The sequence below is a fragment of the Octodon degus genome, unplaced genomic scaffold (genome assembly GCF_000260255.1).
Source record: "Octodon degus isolate 3935 unplaced genomic scaffold, OctDeg1.0 scaffold00081, whole genome shotgun sequence".
In the NCBI taxonomy this organism is placed as follows: Eukaryota; Metazoa; Chordata; class Mammalia; order Rodentia; family Octodontidae; genus Octodon; species Octodon degus.
In genome coordinates, this window is record NW_004524657.1 from 8,989,503 (window position 1) to 9,007,895 (window position 18,393).

Here is an 18,393-nt window from a genome sequence, read left to right on the forward strand (position 1 = left end):
TTCTTTTTTCTTGTCTTAAATTTTTAATTTGATAGTTCATCTATTACCACATAGACCCAACATTGTAAAAATCCAGCACAAATTAGAATTACAGATCTTTATTTGAAAATCTGATCTGCCAATTTAGCGTTTTCCACCAACTCGTGGAGCAGAAACTTTCACAGGCTTCACAATCTTCTGCTTAGGTGCTGCCTTTGTGGGAGCCTGTGAAAAGGTAACAGGATATTATAAAATACCACCCCATGAAACATTAACACTTTTTTGTCCTGATTGTTTACATACTAAGCTGCATTAACTACATTCCTATTATCAAGCTTTTCATATGAAAAGCTTGGGCGAATGATACCCCAACAAAATAATAGCTTTTTCATAGGATCAAGGTTAGCAGCTTTAAATTTTACTATGTTCACACTGAGAAAGCCAGAGTTGCTGGTCCACACCAGCCTTGGAATGCTGAGGCAGGAAGATCACAAGTCTGAGGACAGCCTGGGCTACACAGTGAATTCAAGGCTTCATGAACTACATAAGGAGGCGATCTCAATAAATAAACACTGAGAAAGTCAAGGCAAACACTAGTCTGTCACCAAAACTTTTCTAACTCTCAAATTGCTAAAAATTGAGCAAGGTGGTGCATGTCTGTGATCCCAGTGCTTGACAGGCTGAGGCAGAAGGAACAGGGTTCAAAATGAACCTAGACTACAAGATGAGGTCCTATGACACAAAATCCTTAAAAAATAAGATCTCTAGGGGGCCGGGGAGATGGCTCAATGGAATAAGCGCTTCCCTGGCAAGCACAAGGTCCTGAGTTCAATCCCCGGTTCCGCCAAAAAAAAAAGAAAGATCTCTAACATTGATCTCACTTGCTCCTGGCCTAGAGACTTCTTCAGAGATCTTAACCATTCACATATAAATCAGCTATGGCTATTTCTAACAGAACATTGCATTGAATTTGTTGGTTGAAACTATACTACCGTTTGGATTAAATGTAAGTTGTTAAAATATATATATTAATAAAATTTTATTAAAAAATCAAAACCAAGCCAAAAATCCCCAAACCTCCCCACAATTACCTTAGCAGCAGCCATGGCAGTCTTTTTAGATGCTTGCTTAGCCTTTTTTGCTTCCTTGGCAGCCCTGGAATTAAAAATAACTTTAAGGATAAAGTATTTTACTCCTTGTAGGTACAACTCATTAACAAGAAGCCAGAGTTCTAGATAAACAACCATTACATTTCTTTGATTTGTACACAATATCAAAAATCCAAGGAGTTTGCTAAAAATTTCATCATTCAGGTCAGCTTAACATAAAGAGTACACAATATTTTTAACTGCACACAGAATTTTAACAAAACCATTTGTAAATTTTTGTATCATGAAGCCTGATGACTGAAAATTCCAAAATGTCAGATTAGGTTCCTTTATCTATAAAGCTAAGCAACCTAAAAACTCACCTGAGTAACTGAAATGTTTTTATAGTAAAGCATTCTTTACCTGATAGCTTGTTCTCTTTGGGCCTTTCTAACTTCTGGTTTCTGATTCCTCTTGGCCATTATGTCAGCAAGAGATGCACCAGTGATGGCCCTCTGAAATTTGACTGCTCGTCTTGTTCTTTTCTTTTGAATTTCTTCCTACAGCAAAAATATGAGAAAAATACTTACTACCCTTGCTTCAGGAATTTGGAAGGAGAAAGTTCTCAAGGTTCATATTCAATTAAAAAAATCAATATTAATTACTTGAAATAGGGCTGGTGAGATGGCTCAGTGGTCTAAAGCACCTACTTAGAACAAGCTTAGCAAAACAGAAGTACTGCGGTTCAATCCCCCAGCACCACATGCCAGCCAGCCCCTCCCCTAGGTGGGCTGAGCTGGCCACACACACACACACACACACACACACAATCAATCAATCAAACAATCAATCAATAAAATTACTTGAAATAAAGCATGCTAAAGTTTTCCACTTAACTTTTAAAACCATCTATTAACAATCTTGGCCTTTCTATTTTTTTTTTTGCAGAGCCGGGGATTGAACTCAGGCCCTTGCACTTGCCAGGCAAGTGCTTATTCAACTGAGCTCTCTCCCCAGCCCCCTTTCTACTATTTGTAAGAATTAAAAGTTGAACTATCAAAAGCACTGTTAATTTCACAAAAGTGGTGTAATCCTAGCACCTTGAGAACCTTGGACAGAAAGATCCCAAGTTTCAACCATCATAGGCAACTTCCTAAGACCTTGTCTGAAGCAGGCTTAGAACATAGCTTGCTGTGAAGGTCCTAGGGTTAATCTAGGACCAAAATGTGGTTTTAGGGCAAGGGATGTAACTCAACAGTACAGAGCTTGTGTACCAAGCACAAGACCCTGGATTCAATCCCTAGCAATACACAAAAGTGATTTTAGGTCCCAGCAGTCTAAAGTTTACGCAAGTGCAGGGGACAATGGTTCAATCCCCAGCACTATATGCCTCGCCAGCCCCGCCCTCAGGGCCAACTGAGCAGGCAAAAAAAAAAAAAAAGGGGGGGGGGCAGGGAGATGGCTCAGTAGAATAAGCGCAAGCGCAACAAGCACAAGGGCTTGAGTTCAATCCCTGGTTTCACCAAAAGGGGGGGGGGGTTAGTAGTGGTTTACATATTTAAGAGCCTAATTATCAAGATTCCCCCCACCACCACCACCAGGGATTAAACTGGGGACCTTGCACTTGCCAGGAACCTGCTTATGCCAGAGCTATATTCCCCAGTCCACCTAACTTAGCTAATTTAACTCAATGGGTTAAAAAAGAAGAGAATCATTCAAGATACTTTACTGTCTCCTTTAAACAGCAACACCCCATTGAGTCTTTATTAATTTGAAAATTCTACTACCTTATAAAAATGGGATCATATTTCTATCTGACTTATTTCCATTTAGCAGAGTATCAAGCTTCTATTGTTGGCAGGTGGCCAATTTTGAAAGAATGAATTACTACCCATTGTATGTATACACTGAGTACCCTATTCCAAAACACAACTGTTCAGCAACTGATAAAAGCAGAAAACTCCACACCTGACTTCTTGTCAAAATGCAGACACACTATTACACAAAACTACCTTCAGGATAGGTAACAAACTGTGTCCCCTCATCAAACTACACTTACTGTCCAAGCATTAAAGATCACATTCATTCTGTACATTTTGTCCACTCACTCATGGCCATTTAGGTTCCTCCCCTTTAGGTTTATGTGAACAATGCTGCTAAGTATCAGTATTTTGTTAAAAGACTTTATTTTTCCATGCTGCGCCACTTTTCATGCAGCCATGTATAGGGGTGACCATTTTCCACCAAAACCTGTTAATATCCCACTTTTCAACAAAAAGCACCTAGAAGTCTCCAGATTCACTTAAGTCAAAGTAGGGATGCTTACTAAGTAAGCCTAAATATTCCAATTCTCCAGGACACCTAGTTCTACTGCTATACTCCAAACATCCTCACAAATCATCCAGCCCTCAAAAACAGGCACCCTTGGAATGAACTAGTACTATTATGTTAGTCAGAAAACTCCAATGATGTCTGTTTGAGCTAATCCAGTAATAATAAAAATCAAAGGCCACAACAAAGATTCAATTTGCACTCACCAGAACACTAAACTCCTCAAAGATGCTAATTCAAATTAAAATATTACAGCATTTGACTCTACAAAGGGCTACTTTCAAATTTCAATTCACTTCGAGCCCAAAATGTCAAGGGGAATGACACTTCTCATATTCTTTCACTTCACTTTTTTGTTTTACAACTTCTAAAGAGATCATTCACAAACGGTCTCAGTTACTATTTTATAAAGCAGAAACTAGTGATCATCAATGAGCTTCAATTTCTTGAAATGGCGTCAAAACACCAGTGCATCACTCACCGACTGTCCCTTTTTGTGTTTTCTTCTGTAGAGGACAGTCCAGTTTATTTGCCGAGGATTTCTCTTGGAAAGGAATGCAGACTCGCATTTTGCATTCAGAAACTGGAAGACCTGGTATGAAAAATTTCAAAATTCAACTATAAAAGCAGCTTACCTTAAAATTCCTAGAACATTACTATTCAAGTTGTATCCACTTCTTTTATGAAATCGCAGCAGAGACCAAAGACTTTAAAAACAAGAACCGGTGTCAACCCAAAATGAATGGCAGGGTAGTGTCAAATCAAGAACACTACTCTGACGCCTCCTGAAAATCCAAAAGGACCGGGAGCCCGCCTCGGTCTCACAATTATTCCTCTACATCAGGGCTCCTAAGTTACATAAATCATTCCCTATCTGACGTACTAGATTATGGCTCAATCGTTCATGTTAAGTTTTCTTTCCGACCCTGATGGGTCCCAGAGGCCTTTTCGAGAACAAACAGTGATGGATCACTAACTCGCCTAGACCAAATTAGAGAGGGCTTTCGTTTCCAGAGCTCACGGAGGTGCGACGAATTCCAGAAACGACCCTTTTACCTTCCCGTCGGTCCTGGCGTAGCGCCTCCCGTGTCCCGGGTAGATCTTGTACCCGCTGAAGCTGCACAGCTCAACCCTGTAAGGCAAAGTAAAAATCCATCACAGAAGCAAATAAAAACCACGTCCAAGACACCGCAGAGGTTCTGTGCGCAAGGATGGAAACAGATTGAGAGGCAAAACAACGCCTTACTTCATGGCGGCTGCCGGCAGTCAAAGCGGAAGATGGCGAAAAGAAGGAGAGGATCATGGGAGCCGACTATAAGGCCGTGGGGGGAAACTCCGCCCCAAATTCCCTTTGACCCCGGCGATCAGTGATGACGTCGCTGAAACAGCGGCGCTTATAGGTCTCCCGGGCGACCCTGAGCTTCAGAGGAATTTGGCCAATACCTTCATGGTGATTTTAGGGCCAGAAAGAAAGTAACCTCCGGGCTGGCGGATGTGCTGGTCCTTGGCCCAGTGACCTCCGGGCTGGTGGAACTGGCGTCCGCTGGCTCAGCGTCGTTTAGTTTCCGACAGTCTCATGTTTCAGAGTCAACCTCCTGATGCAGGGAATATGAACCAAAGAGAAAGGTGGTGTTTGTCCTCTCCCTTCTCGCTCAGTCGAATACCCCGCAGGTAAAACTAAGTGAAGTCATATTTTGTTCTCCACATTTCCCCGTTTATTTTTTAAACAACAAAATTAAATTTAGGAACCCAGAGTTGTAGCTCAGTGGTAGAATGCATGCTGTTTGACCCTGGGTTAAGCCTTCAGCCTCAAAGAAAAAAAGGTTTGACCATTTGTTTAGAAAAGTAAAAAGGATCTGAACTATTTCCCATTATGGTGGCGCTTTGTATTAGTTAAAATGTACTTTCATTTAGGGCATTCTTAGTGCTAGAAATTACACTGAAAGCTTTGCATACATTAGCTGGTCTCTTCACAAAATTCCCACCGCATGCACGCTGCAGCCCTCCAAAGTGAGGGTCGTGGGTCGGATAGCTCGTTTCCGGGTGGGCTTGTGCCCAGCGACGCTGAGGGACCCACAGAGACTTGGAAAAGGAGCTGTGGCCAGGCCCACCGATAAGGTCAAGGCTTGGATTGGAAGCCTGTCTGTAATGGTAAATACTTGAGCATACCAACGGGAAGAGCAAGAAGCTGTTTGAGTTCTGTGGGAATTCAGGACTAGAAAACTGAAGTAGGATTTATGCTTTCTATATGTATAAGTGACGTACCCTAAAAAATAAGACAGTTGAAAAAGATTTGACAGTTCAACAAATTGGCTGTTCAGAAAGCTACAGGATTTAAAGAGAAACAATTTGACAGCCTGGTTGATTTTTTTTTATTCATAATCTTTTTAAGTCAACAGAAAATGGAAATATACTTTATAAAGTTTCTAATACTAGGAGAACATATCATATGATGTCTTTTAAATAAATTGTAAATCAAAGATATAGTATAAATCTTAGAACAAAAAGTAAGATTAAGCAATGTTCAGGAAATTAAATACTAATTAATTAAAAATTAAATATTTCAAAACAATTGAACTTGTGGAACTGGGGATTGAACTCAGGTCCTTGTGCTTTCCAGGGAAGCGCTTATTCCACTGGGCCATCTCCCCGGCCCCCAAGTCAACAATTTCTGACATTGCCAGTCGTATGGAAAACCCACTACTATTGTCGAATACTGGACACTATTGGAGGATTCTGGTGAATTCAAGCATCTACAATATTTAAATGACAACGGAATGCCTTCTCTGACAAAACTAACCAAAAAAGTGGGACAGAAATGAACAACCCTTTTGTATCTGTATATTCAAAGTAGTTAGGATAGATACACAGCTCCACTCTCAATTCAATGAATACAGAGGTTTGTTATAATAGTGTTTGAGACAGGATATCATGTCTGCATCTTGTACAATAAATAACCACTAAGACAACAATGTGCAATGTATTAATTATTGAAAATGTGCTAGTAATCAGTTGTGAAACCGTCTCATTGATGTTTGTTTCTCAGTAAAATTATTTTTAAAAGAACAAACAATTGAACTAAGAAAAACTTTTCATGATAGCAAAGAAGTACTAAGAGTAAAACATAAGATGAATACTGGAATGGCAAATAAATGACCAGCACTTCTAACAGTTTGAGGATAGGATATTGCACAAAGTCCTAGTGTGTTGTGGACACGCATAATGACCATGACAGTTACTGGTGGCCAGGTGTCACTTGTGGGACAGCTATTTCTGTGAAATCCACTCTGTAGACTCAGATGGAATCATAACCCAGAGAGTGGAAGAGAAATCCATTTGTAGAGTGTGCAGATGGAAATATTTTGCTGCTGAACACAAAAGAATAACTGAAAGACTATTACTGTATACTTCTTATTCTCCTGTGTTTGTTTCCTGTGTTTGTTTGCCCTATTTGGTGGGTTCTTTCCATTTTCATTCATGGGACTGTGATCATTTTGCTCCCTCTCTAGAACATCATTTAGTAGTCTGTGTAGGCTGGGCTTTGTCATCATGAAATTCTTTAGTTGTTCTTTGCCATGGAAGTATTTCACTTCTCCATTATACTTGAAAGAGAGTTTTGCAGGGTGTATCAGTATGGGTTGGAATTTGTTTTCTTGCAAGACTTGAAGTACTTTGCTCCTTGCTCTTCTTGACTTGATGGTTTGTGAAGAGAAATCTGCCATTATTCTGATGGGTTTTCCTTTAAATGTGATCTGTTTCTTTTCTTTAGCGGCTTTTAGTATACTGTTCCTGTGCTGAATTTCTGGGATCTTGATTATTATATGTCTGGGTGTGGTTTTCATTGGGTTGAAGTTATTTGGAATTCTTTATGCTTTGGTTAACTGAATGTCAGATAGTTTCCCCATATTTGGGAAGTTTTCTGCTATTCTGCCCATATTCTTTTTATATCATTTGTATTGACTCCTTCCTTCTCACTGATGCCTATTAGTCTCACATTGTTCATCTTTGCATCGTCTTTCAGGTATTGAATTATTTTTTCCTGCATACTATTGTTTTTTTTAATTTTTTTTATTCATTTATTTATGTGTGTGTCTGTGTGTGTGTGTGTGTGGCCAGCTCAGCCCACCAGGGGGTGGGGCTGGCTGGCATGTGGTGCGGGGGATCGAACCGAGGTCCCTGTGCTTTGCCAAGCTTGTTTCAAGTAGGTGCTTTAGACCACTGAACCATCTCGCCAGCCCCTAATCAGTGTATTCTTTAGAAGCACTTAGTACTTTTTTTTTTTTTTTTTTTTTGAGGAACCGAGAATTAAACTCAGAACCTTGCGCTTGACAGGGAAGTGCTTATTCTACTGAGCCATCTCCCCGGCCCCAGTACTTCTTTGATTACAGTTATCACTACATCTTTTAGTTCAGAAATTATTTCTGATCTGATTTCTTCTATACCTTTCTGCAGTTGTTTCTTTACTTTCAACGCTGTTATTTCAGAGATTTCAGGGGTATGATTTCCAGTTTCTTCTATGCTAGTGTCTTCTTCATTTGTACTGGGTGGACTCAGGACCTGAGACTGCATTTTGTTCCTTCTCTTTGTCATTTTGTATACCACTGTCTCTGACCTTTGGTGTAGAGCTTAGATAGAGTTATTAGCACCAGGTCCAGATCTATGAAGTTCAGATTCCTCCAGGTGAGTGTTGCTTGGATCTGGCTGCGGTCTGGCTACTGTGCTCCACTTCTTCCTGCTGCAGCTGTTGGAGTTGAACCCTTTGTATCACTCTGACAAGATATTCTGCTCCTGAATCAGCTGGGTGGGTCTTGCCTCTAGCCTCTTTGCAGGGAGTTCTGCTGAAGGGTTCTATGCTGGGCCTGCAGCCTGGGTCGAATGAGGATCCACAGGCCCTGGGTCGTCTCACTCACTCGCTGGGCCAGGGTTCTGGGTCTATTCAGGATCCAGTGGGCCCCAGGCAATCTCATTCACACACTGGGCCTGCGCTCTGGATCTATACAGGATCCGTGGGCCCCGGGTCATCTCACTCACACGTGGAGCCTGCGCTCTGGGTCTATTCCCTGATTTGATTGTTGACAACAGTTTGTTTCAGACTACCTAGTATTCGTGGAGAATATTCGCTTTCTTAGGCTTTCTTAACTTGATGAACTTAACCAACCCCTACAGTCATCCGACTCTTTGCTGTTTAAGCAAAAAAACTTCCTAGAATAGTCTTCCTAGAATAGTCTTCCAAGACACTACTAGATGTAAACGGGGCTGGAGCCAAGCTCCACCTGCAAAAATGTAGTCCCTTTTGTTCTGCAGAACCTCATAATATATAAACCTTTTTCTAGCACTTTAAAAACTTTTTTTATCTTTGAAATTAATTTGGTTGTGATGAGTCTTGTATAGGGAAAGTAAAGAACTTGTACTGAAGGATTTTAGCTACATTTTATTTTCCTAGAGATGTTCTTTCTTTTCATCTTTTTTCTTCTTGTGGTATTGGGGATTTAACCCAAACCCAAACCCAAACCCATGGCTTCTCATATATTCAACAAGTGCTCTCCCTCTGAGCTGTGCTAGCAAACTTTTATTAAGCTGGTATGTCAAGGTTCTTTATAACACATAGCCTGTTTCACAACTTAAGTTGTGCTCAAAATACTCTTAGGAAAAAAAAACAAACTCTTAGAAATTATGTAGAAACCCCTAACAGGGTTATTAAATATAGCTTTCAATACCACCCATAAATTTTCTGCTGAACTTTTTTTCTTCTGTCATAAGCAAAAGGCTCAGGTGTAGTCTGTTCTCTTTTATTCCGTTATGGAGCATTATGGAGCCAAATTTTGTGTTCTTCTCTGAAGAGTGTAGTGTTTTCTCTTCATAGCTTCATACTTTCGTACATGCTTAACCTACTGTATTAGTTTCCTGTGGTTGCTGTGACAATTACACAAACTTGATAGCTTAACATAACAAAAACATAGTCTCCAGTTCTAGGAGCCAGACATCCAATATTAATATCACCAGGCTGAAATTGGTGTTTGCACTCCGTCAAAGATCTAAGGAAGAACATATTCCTTGCTTCTTCCCATTTCCATTGAGAAGCCAGTTTTCTTTTTTTTTCCTTTTTTATGTATTTGGTACATGATATCACAGTGCAGCTCAGACTCATAGTGATACTCCTGTTTTCAGTTTCCCCAGTGCTGGGATCACAGGTGTGCACCATGTCCGGACTCGGTTGCATGGTCAGCAGGCCATGGGGACGGGGCTGGCAGCATGCAGGACCAGGGATTAAAACCCTGGTCCCTTCCCTTTGCCAAAGCAGGCACTTAGCCTACTGAGCTTTAGCTGGCCCTGAGAAGCCAGTTTTCAATTTCTAGCCCATAGAAACTGAGCTCATAAATATTTGTTGTTTTAAAACTATTAAAGTGGGGCTGGGGAGATGGCTCAGCAGAATAAGCGCTGCCCTGGCAAGCGCAAGGGCCTGAGTTCAATCCCCAGTTCCGCAAAAAAATAAAATAAAATAAAATAAAATAAAATAAAATAAAATAAAACTATTAAAGCCAGGTGCGGGACTCACTCGGGATGTTAGGATCCAGGCCCTCAGCTGGATTCTTTGGCTTTTAGTATATGGAAAGATTTCCCATACTCTTTGTATATGATTCTTTGGATGATTCATTATAAAATAATCTTATAAAAAAAAAAAAAAAAGCCAGGTGCAGAAAGCTGAGGCAGGAGAATTGCTTCAGCCTTGGAGTGGAGGCCAACCTGGGCAACACACTTTAATTCAAAAACAAAAAAGCTGCTATGTTTTGGGGGTGATTTATTAACATAGCAGTAGGAAATTTGAGAAATAAGGAAATTTAATGACAGGGACTTGGTGAACTATGGTGTCATTGTGAAGGGAACACTGATGAGACTAAGGGACAGTTTTTTGTTTTTTTTTTTTTTTTTCTTTTTTCCAGTACCAGGGATTGAACTCAGGACCTTGCGCTTGCCAGGCAAGTGCTTGGTGTACTAAGCTATTTCCCTGGCCCCCAAAAGGGACAGCTTTTTAGAGGAAAATGTTAGTTTTGGAAAGGTTGGGTTCAAACTTTTCATAGAAATTGAAGCTAGAAATGTATAATGGGAAGTTAAACACATAGAAACATTAAGAATAAGATATATTTGGAAGTAATGAATTGATTATGATCATAGAATATGTGGGATGACATTACTTGGTGTGTCAGGATGGATTCTGCAGTTACTGAGACTGAGAGGTGTAAGATATTTGTTATAGGTCACGTCTGGCAAAAGGTGAATAAAACAGCAGGCAGAGGAAGAAGTTGACTACATTACAGACCCATGTAAACACCTCAGTCAACCCTGAAAGGAGCTCTGGAACAATTATTACCAGCCCCAGTGTTCTGAGTTGGGTTGAATGGCCTCACCTCATTGTAATTTGACCTTTCTGTCAGCCAGATATGGGCTGCTGCCCTAGAGCAGTCAAGATGAGGAGTTCTCAGCAGCTGAGCCAGGCAGTACTGCTGTGAGAGGACCGCTACTGTGTTTCCAAATGTCTGAGCTTGAATGGGCAACTGGGTAATGGATTTCTGTCTTCTACACCTAAAAAAAGTAACTAGAGTGAGTCAACAAAAACTAATTGTAGCGAGAACAGAGGCAGGAGGGGAGCCTAGGCTACACAGTGAGTTCAAGACAGACCTGAATTGTGTGATGAGATCCTGTCTCAAAGATAAAAAAAACTAGTAAGAAAATACTCTCATTTAAAGGATAGGAAAATGGAGGAAGAAGAATTAACTGAAGGAGACTGAACAGAAGATCAGGTCAAATAAAGAATTTTGACAATACTAAACAAAAACCATATAAAGATCAAGTACCATGAAAACAGGTATTTGTGAAAATGAATGCCCTGGGAATGAAAAGGCCATTCTTAGTGCTATGGTTTGTGTCTAGATGACCCTGAAAGCCTCATGCTGTCATAGAGTCTTTCACAGGTAGCTAAATCTAGTGTGAGATTAATTCTTAGTACAATGCTGGGATTAAGTGTGCTGGGATTAGGGTGGGTGGATTGGTCCCAAAGAGACAGAATACAATAATAAAGGACAGAATTTGTCTCAATCTCTCTTGTTGCAATTGCTTTCACTGCCATGAACTGTCATCTTTCTGCTAGGACACTGTGCCTTGAAGCCAACCAATTACAGACTGAAACCTCTGTAAATGGAGCTAAATAAACCTTTTCCCCTTACCCTGTGGCTGTTTTAGAGAAAAGTAACTAAGATACTTTGCGTTTCCTTGTAACAGTATACTTTTTTGTGGATGAGTCCTGGCTTTTAAAAAAAAAATTTTTTTTTTTGTATTTTAGGGAAGGGTCTAAAAGATGTTCAGGGTCTCACTACTAGATTGGACTCATAGTGATCCTCCTATTTACAGTGTCCCAAGAGCTGGGATTACAGGTGCAACACTATGCCCAGTCTCAATTGCCATCTCAGCATGCCCTGGCGGTGAGGCCGGCACAGCAGGCCTGGCCCCTGCACCTGCTTGCAGGCGTTTTAATCCACTGAGCTATTTGGCTAGCTCAAATCCTGGCTTTTTATATCCTGCCATTTAGGCATGAAGATTTAGGCATTGACATCAGGGAATGCTTTAAAAAGAGTGTTTAGGGTTGTTGAAATAGCTCAGTGGACTAAGTGCTTGCATAGGTAAGCGCAGGGGCCAGGGTTCAATCCCTGGCACCACATGCCATGCCAGCCCTGCCCCCAGACATGTTGAGCCTGCAGTGGAGTCTGGGTGTAGTGGCGTGTGCCTGTAATCCCAGCGCTAGGGAGGCAGAAATCAGGAGGATCACTACAAGTCTGAGCTGCATAGTGAGACCCTGCAATCACACACAAAAAGGAATGTTTAGTATCTTATTAAAAAAATAAGATTTAAAAATTGTACAGTGTGGCTGGTGAAATGGCTCAGTGGTCTAAAGCACCTACTTAGAACAAGCTTAGCAAAACACAGGGACCGCGGTTCGATCCCCCAGCACCACATGCCAGCCAGCCCTGCCCCCAGGTGGGCTGAGCTGGCCATACACACACACACACACACACACACACACACACACACAAATAAATAAAATCTTTAAAAAATGTACAGTGCCTCTTGATAGAAGGGCACAATAGTATCTATGAAGCATTGGTTTTATCTTTATTTTATTTAGTAGAGTGTCTCACTACACAGATCGACTCATAGTGATCCTCCTGTTTTCAGCCTCCCAATCGCTGGGATTACAGGCATGCGCCACCATGCACAGTCTCAGTAACCATCTCAGCATTCCCTAGGGGCTGGCTCTGCATGGCAGAGATCAAACCCTGGTCACTGTGCCTGCCTAAGCAGGCACTTTATTTCCCTGAGCTATTTGGCTGGCCCTGACACATTGTTTTAAAAAAAATATAAATCTAGTCATGCTAACTACTCCTTTTAGGAAATGAAGGGACAGAGGACATGTGCAAGGACTCCAAAGAGATGCAGTCAGCAAGATCTGTTGTGTGCAACAGGTTGACAGTTTCTTTCAACAACATGTAAACTGGGGTGGGAGGTGGGGTGTGTCTTTGTAGACAAAACCAGGTACATAATTTGCAGGGTTTTAGTGTTCTTTATTCAAAGCTAGAAAAAGATGTCACTGGGGCTGGGGAGATAGCTCAGTAGAATAAGTGCTTGCCTGGCAAGCACAAAGGCCTGAGTTCAATCCCCAGTTCCGCCAAAAAAAAAAAAAAAAAAAAAAAGAAAAAGATGTCACTAAAGGTACTAAAATATAAAGCTATTTTCTTGCTCCTGCAGTCAGCATTCCTCTAATTCCAGACAGTGAGAGGCTGAAGAATCAAAAACCCAAGCCTACCTTGGAAAACTTAACAAAAATAGCAGTAATAAAATAACTGAAACAACACACTGTCTACAAGGGACTCACTTTAAACTTAATGCCAGGAATGGTGGTACATGCCTGGATTCCCAGCATTTGGGAGGTTGAGGCAGGAAGATTGCAAGGAATTTGAGGCCAGCCTGGGCTACATAGTGAGACCCTGTCTCAAAAAAGATTACTTTGGGGCCAGGGAGATAGCTCAGTAGCACAAGCACCTGCCTGGCAAGTGCAAGGTTCTGAGTTTGATCCCCAGTACTGGGGAAAAAAAAAAAAAAAGATTACTTTTTCATAATCAACAATTTAAATAATTATATGTATTGAGATCCAAAGATTCAAAAATGAGGGGCTTTTTTTTTTTTTTTTCTTCAGTACCAGGGATTGAACTGGGGACCTTGTACTTGCCAGGCAGGTGTTTATGCTACTGAGCTATTTCCCAAGTACCACACTGAAAGATTTAAACCCCACAGTTCAGTCCTGAAGCACAGTAAATACCACTTGCACAAGCTTGTCATTTAAAAACACTTTATAGGGCTGGGGACTTAGCTCAGTGACAAAGCATGTGCTTCACATGTTTAAGGCCCTGAATTTGACCTTAGAACCACACACAGACACTACATAAAACATTTTAAAATGAAAAACTCACCTGTCTGTGATAGCTTTATTCACAAGAAATACAGTAAACAGTTTAGGTATATATCAGTAGATGAATACATGCGCAAGGTCCTGAGTTCAATCCCCGGTAACCCCCTCCCCCAAAAATAATAAAAATAGATGAATACACAGAGGTGATCAAAAAATACAGTGACTTTAATTTAAAAAGCTTATTATAGCAATAGAGACATTGCCAAGAATGATGGAATAAGTGTGTTCCAAACAAGAAGGAGTATTTGAGGGTGATCAATAGCAATGTATCTTTTACTATAATAAAATTTTAATCTAAATTAATATTCTAAGTATATTCGCTATATTTCAATCACTTGCTATTAACTGTTTACAGCAGTTTCTGTCAAGTAAAAACATCATGGTGTGTCTTCTCCCACCTTATTCACTGGATCTGGCACCATGTGAATGATCTCTTTCCCAAGTCAAAATGGCCTCAGAGGTAAACATTTTAAATCAATGCAGGACATTAATGAAACCACAACAGAACAACAAAAGACATTCACCAGAAAGGACTTCCAGATCTCCTTCGGAAAGTGGTGGGACAAGTGTGTTTGAAGTGAGGGGGAGTATCTTGAAGGGGGATTAATGGAAATGGGTCTTTTGCTGTGATGTTTTTAAAAATTATTACCCATAATTTTATCACACCTCATAAAAGCAAACTATAATATGTATTTATATAACAAATGTCCTCTGTAATATTATAAGTGGTTCCATATATAGTAGGTCAAGTTCTGCACCATACAGAGTTAACCTGTGGCAGGGACAGGAGGATCAGAACAGTGATTGCCTGTCTAGGGGCAGGCAGGAGCAGCTGGGAAGGAAGGAACTTTCTATGTGAATGGTCCTATGTCTTAATAAGTTTTACGTTAATTAGGTAGTTTGTCAAAATTTTAGCGAATGTTCATTTAAGATTTGGGGGTCGGACAGATAGCTCAGAGGCCTAAAGCACCTGCTTAGGCAGAGCGCAGTGGCTTGGGTTTGATCCTTGGCCTGCTGTGCCAGCCCCACCCCACCCCCAGGGCGCCCTGACAGTGATTCAACTGGCCTGGTGGCACATTCCTGTAATTCCAGCCCTTGGGAAGCTGAAAACAGAAGAATCACTAGGAGTACGATCTGTGTAATGAGACCCTCTTGACCCTGTACACCCTGCACTAGATACATTTAAAAAAAAAAAAAAGTTTTGAAAGCCTCTCCTGTGTGCTGTGCCAGCCCCACATGGGCTGAGACAGCGATTGAGACAGACTGCATGTAATGGCACTTGCCAGTAATCCCAGGATTTGGAAAGTTGTTGTTTTTTTTTTCCTCGGTACTGGGGATTGAACTCAGGGAGGCTGAAAACAGGAGGATCGAGTCCATCTGTGTAGTGAGACCCTGTAGACCCTGTACTGAATGCATTAAAAGAAAAAGATTTGAAAGACGAGCGTGGTGGTGCATGCCTGCATCCCAGAACTCAGGAGGCTGAGGCTGGAGGATTGCTGTTAGTTCAAGGCCAGCCTGGAGTACAAAGGGAGTTCAAGGCCAGCCTGAATTACACAGTAAGACCCTGTCTCAAAAAGACCAAAACAAAAAAAGAGCGTGATGATTGGGTGTTCATACCTTATACATGAGAAGCACCTCCCTCAAACCTTATTAGAACGTGGGCATATCACCCTCTGACGTGGAAAAACAAAAAACAACCCCTGAAAATGGAAAGTTTCATTGTACATATATAATTATATTGTACTTCAAGGGCTGGGACTATAACTTGGTGATATCTCACTTGCCTAGGGTGTAGTTTTGATACCTAGCATCATAAATTAAAAAAAAAAAAGGAAACTAGAAAATATTATCAACTAAATATAATACATGTTAAAATATTTAAAGAGGTATATTGATACATTAAAAACTGATTTATTAATGGAGGGATAGAGGTGTGATTTTTAGAAGTATAAAATACAGACAAAAAGGGCAGGTATATGAGTGGTTCCTGTAAAATTCTTGTCAAATTTTTCTCGTTTAATAGTGCAGTGTTTCCTGGGGACAACCTGCTAGGGGCCTCCCTCCTGGCTGTCTCTTGAACAGGAGCTTTCTTTCCCTCAATAAATATATTCTGCTCATTAAAAAAAAAAAATAGTGCAGTGTTGGGGGTCAGGGAAATAGCTCAGTAGAATAAGTGCTTGCCTGCCAAGCACAAGCTGAGTTCAATTAATAGTGCAGTGTTTCCTGGGGACAACCTGCTAGGGGCCTCCCTCCTGGCTGTCTCTTGGACAGGAGCTTTCTTTCTCTCAATAAATATATTCTGCTCATTAAAAAAAAAATAGTGCAGTGTTGGGGGTCAGGGAGATAGCTCAGTAGAATAAGCTCTTGCCTGCCAAGCACAAGCTGAGTTCAATCCCTAGTTAAAAAAAAAAAAAAAGAAAAAAGAAAAAGTGCACTGTTTTTGGGAACTAAATAATGAGAGCCATCTTCAGGAAGAATCTGGTATTGCACATTGACTCAAAAAGGCAATCCCAACAAAGCATGGTTTTCATGACTGGTATGCAACAATTGCTTATTTTTCACATACTCTGCAGGATTTTTCTCATGTGTTCAAGCTGTGTTTTTTTTTTTTTGCCTGGAAGGCTTTCATTCTTTTTATTGGGTAAATTTTTACTTAGATTTTACTTTCTGTAGGACAGGGTTGGCAGATTTTCTGTAAAGGGCCAGATAATAAATATTTTAGGTCTTTTGAGCTGAGACAAAATTAAACGTGTTATGTAGGTACTTATAGAACAAGGAAGAGAATCAATTTTCACATCATTTTATCTGGTAGAATTACAAATATAATATTGAGTACAAGATTCGTAAAGCAGGTCTAATGAGAAGAATTAAATCTTTTTTCAGATTTTTTGTTTTTTAGAGGTAAGTGATAACATTTTTCCTAATTAGATTTCAGAGCTTTTTATTATGTATCAAAATTGCAAATGTTCATCTGCCAATCCTGATTTGTAACAAGATTTTATAAATTTTATGGTTTTTTTTTTTGTGTGTGTGAAACCAGGGATTGAACTCAGGCCCTTACGCTTGCCAGGCAAGCTCTTATTCTACTGATCTATCTCCCTGGCCCCTATAAATTTCATCTTTGAAAAACATCATTTATGTAAATAGGCACTACCTAATACTGGCAACAATCCAAAGTCATGTACTTTTTTTGTTTGTTTGTTTATTTATTTATTTTGTGTGTGTGTGTGGCCAGCTCACCCCACCAGGGGACGGGGCTGGCATGTGGTGCTGGGGGATTGAACTGTGGTCCCTGTGCTTTGCTTAGCTTAGCTTGTTCTAAGTAGGTGCTTTAGACCACTGAGCCATCTCACCAGCCCCAAAGTCATGTACTTTGAATTAAGCATTTTAATCTCTTTGAAGTCAGTGTTATCGAAATAATAATAGTCTCTTGAATATTATTAGTAAAATCAGATTATTCATTTCCAACTGAAGGCTACATGAAAATTTCTTACTTGCACAGTAAATTGATTTTAAAATATAGACATTTGCTTTGCACTTGCATTGAGATCTATATAACAAATTGTATTTTTAGTTTGGAAATATAATCACTAAAAACAGGTTTGAGAATAAAAATTCTGCTTTTTGGTCTGGGTGTGGTGGCCCATGCCTGTAATCCCAGAACTTGGGAGGCTGAGGCAAGAGGATCCTTGGAAGTTCCAGACCAGCCTAGGCTGCACAGTGAGCTCAAGGCCAACCTGAACTGCACAGAGAGACCCTGTTTTATTATTTTTATTTTTATTTATTTATTTTTCGGGGGAACCAGGGATTGAACTCAGGCCCTTGTGCTTGCCAGGGAAGCGCTTATTCTACTGAGCCATCTCCCCAGCCTCCAGAGACACTGTATTAAAAAAGACAAAAAACAGGAATATTGTTGTCTATTTTCTTCAATTATCCATGAATTAAATTCTCTATAAGGCTGATTTTTCAGTTCAAATACTGATTCTTTGTTGTTTTTTCACTCTGTTGGTGATTTCTTTTGATGTGCAAAAACTTTTTAATAAGATGAGATCGTACTTACTGATTCTTTGAAGTATTTCCTGTGCAGTTTGTTTTTTATGAACTATCTGCCTACGCCATATCTTCCAAACATGGCTTAATTTTTATCCCAGTAGATTTATTGTTTCTGTTTGAATATATAGATTTTTGATCCATTTTTACTTTAATTTAGTGCATGATAATAGACATGGGTATAGTTTTAGTCTTTGGTATGTGGAAAGCCATTTTTTCCAGCACTGCTCATTTAAGAGGTTATCTTTGTTCCAGTGAACATGTTTGGTCCCTTTGTCAAAAACAACGTGGCTGAGGGTCTTTGTAGTTGTGTCCACATCTTATAATCTGTTCCACTGATCCTCAGGTCTGTATTTTTGCTAGTACCATATTGATTTTATCACAGTAGCTTTGTACTATTCTTTTCTTTCTTTCTTTCTTTTTTTT

General features: G+C 40.1%; 1 protein-coding gene and 2 pseudogenes across 1 annotated transcript; 1 reads left to right on the forward strand and 2 right to left on the reverse strand.

Annotated features, from left to right (window-relative positions):
- Positions 1 to 15: 15 nt before the first annotated feature.
- Positions 16 to 4,738, reverse strand: Rpl24 (ribosomal protein L24). The gene is made up of 6 exons (XM_004636628.2): positions 4,645 to 4,738; positions 4,455 to 4,530; positions 3,880 to 3,990; positions 1,491 to 1,627; positions 1,071 to 1,134; positions 16 to 204 (listed from the first exon to the last, which is right to left on the reverse strand). Exons 1-6 carry the CDS (start codon positions 4,647 to 4,649, stop codon positions 124 to 126), a joined length of 474 nt encoding a protein of 157 aa, XP_004636685.1. The 5' UTR covers positions 4,650 to 4,738; the 3' UTR covers positions 16 to 123.
- The window catches only part of LOC101576916, a 20,171-nt pseudogene continuing 6,488 nt past the window's right edge, over positions 4,711 to 18,393 (reverse strand).
- LOC111818170 lies at positions 15,479 to 15,596 on the forward strand (annotated as a pseudogene).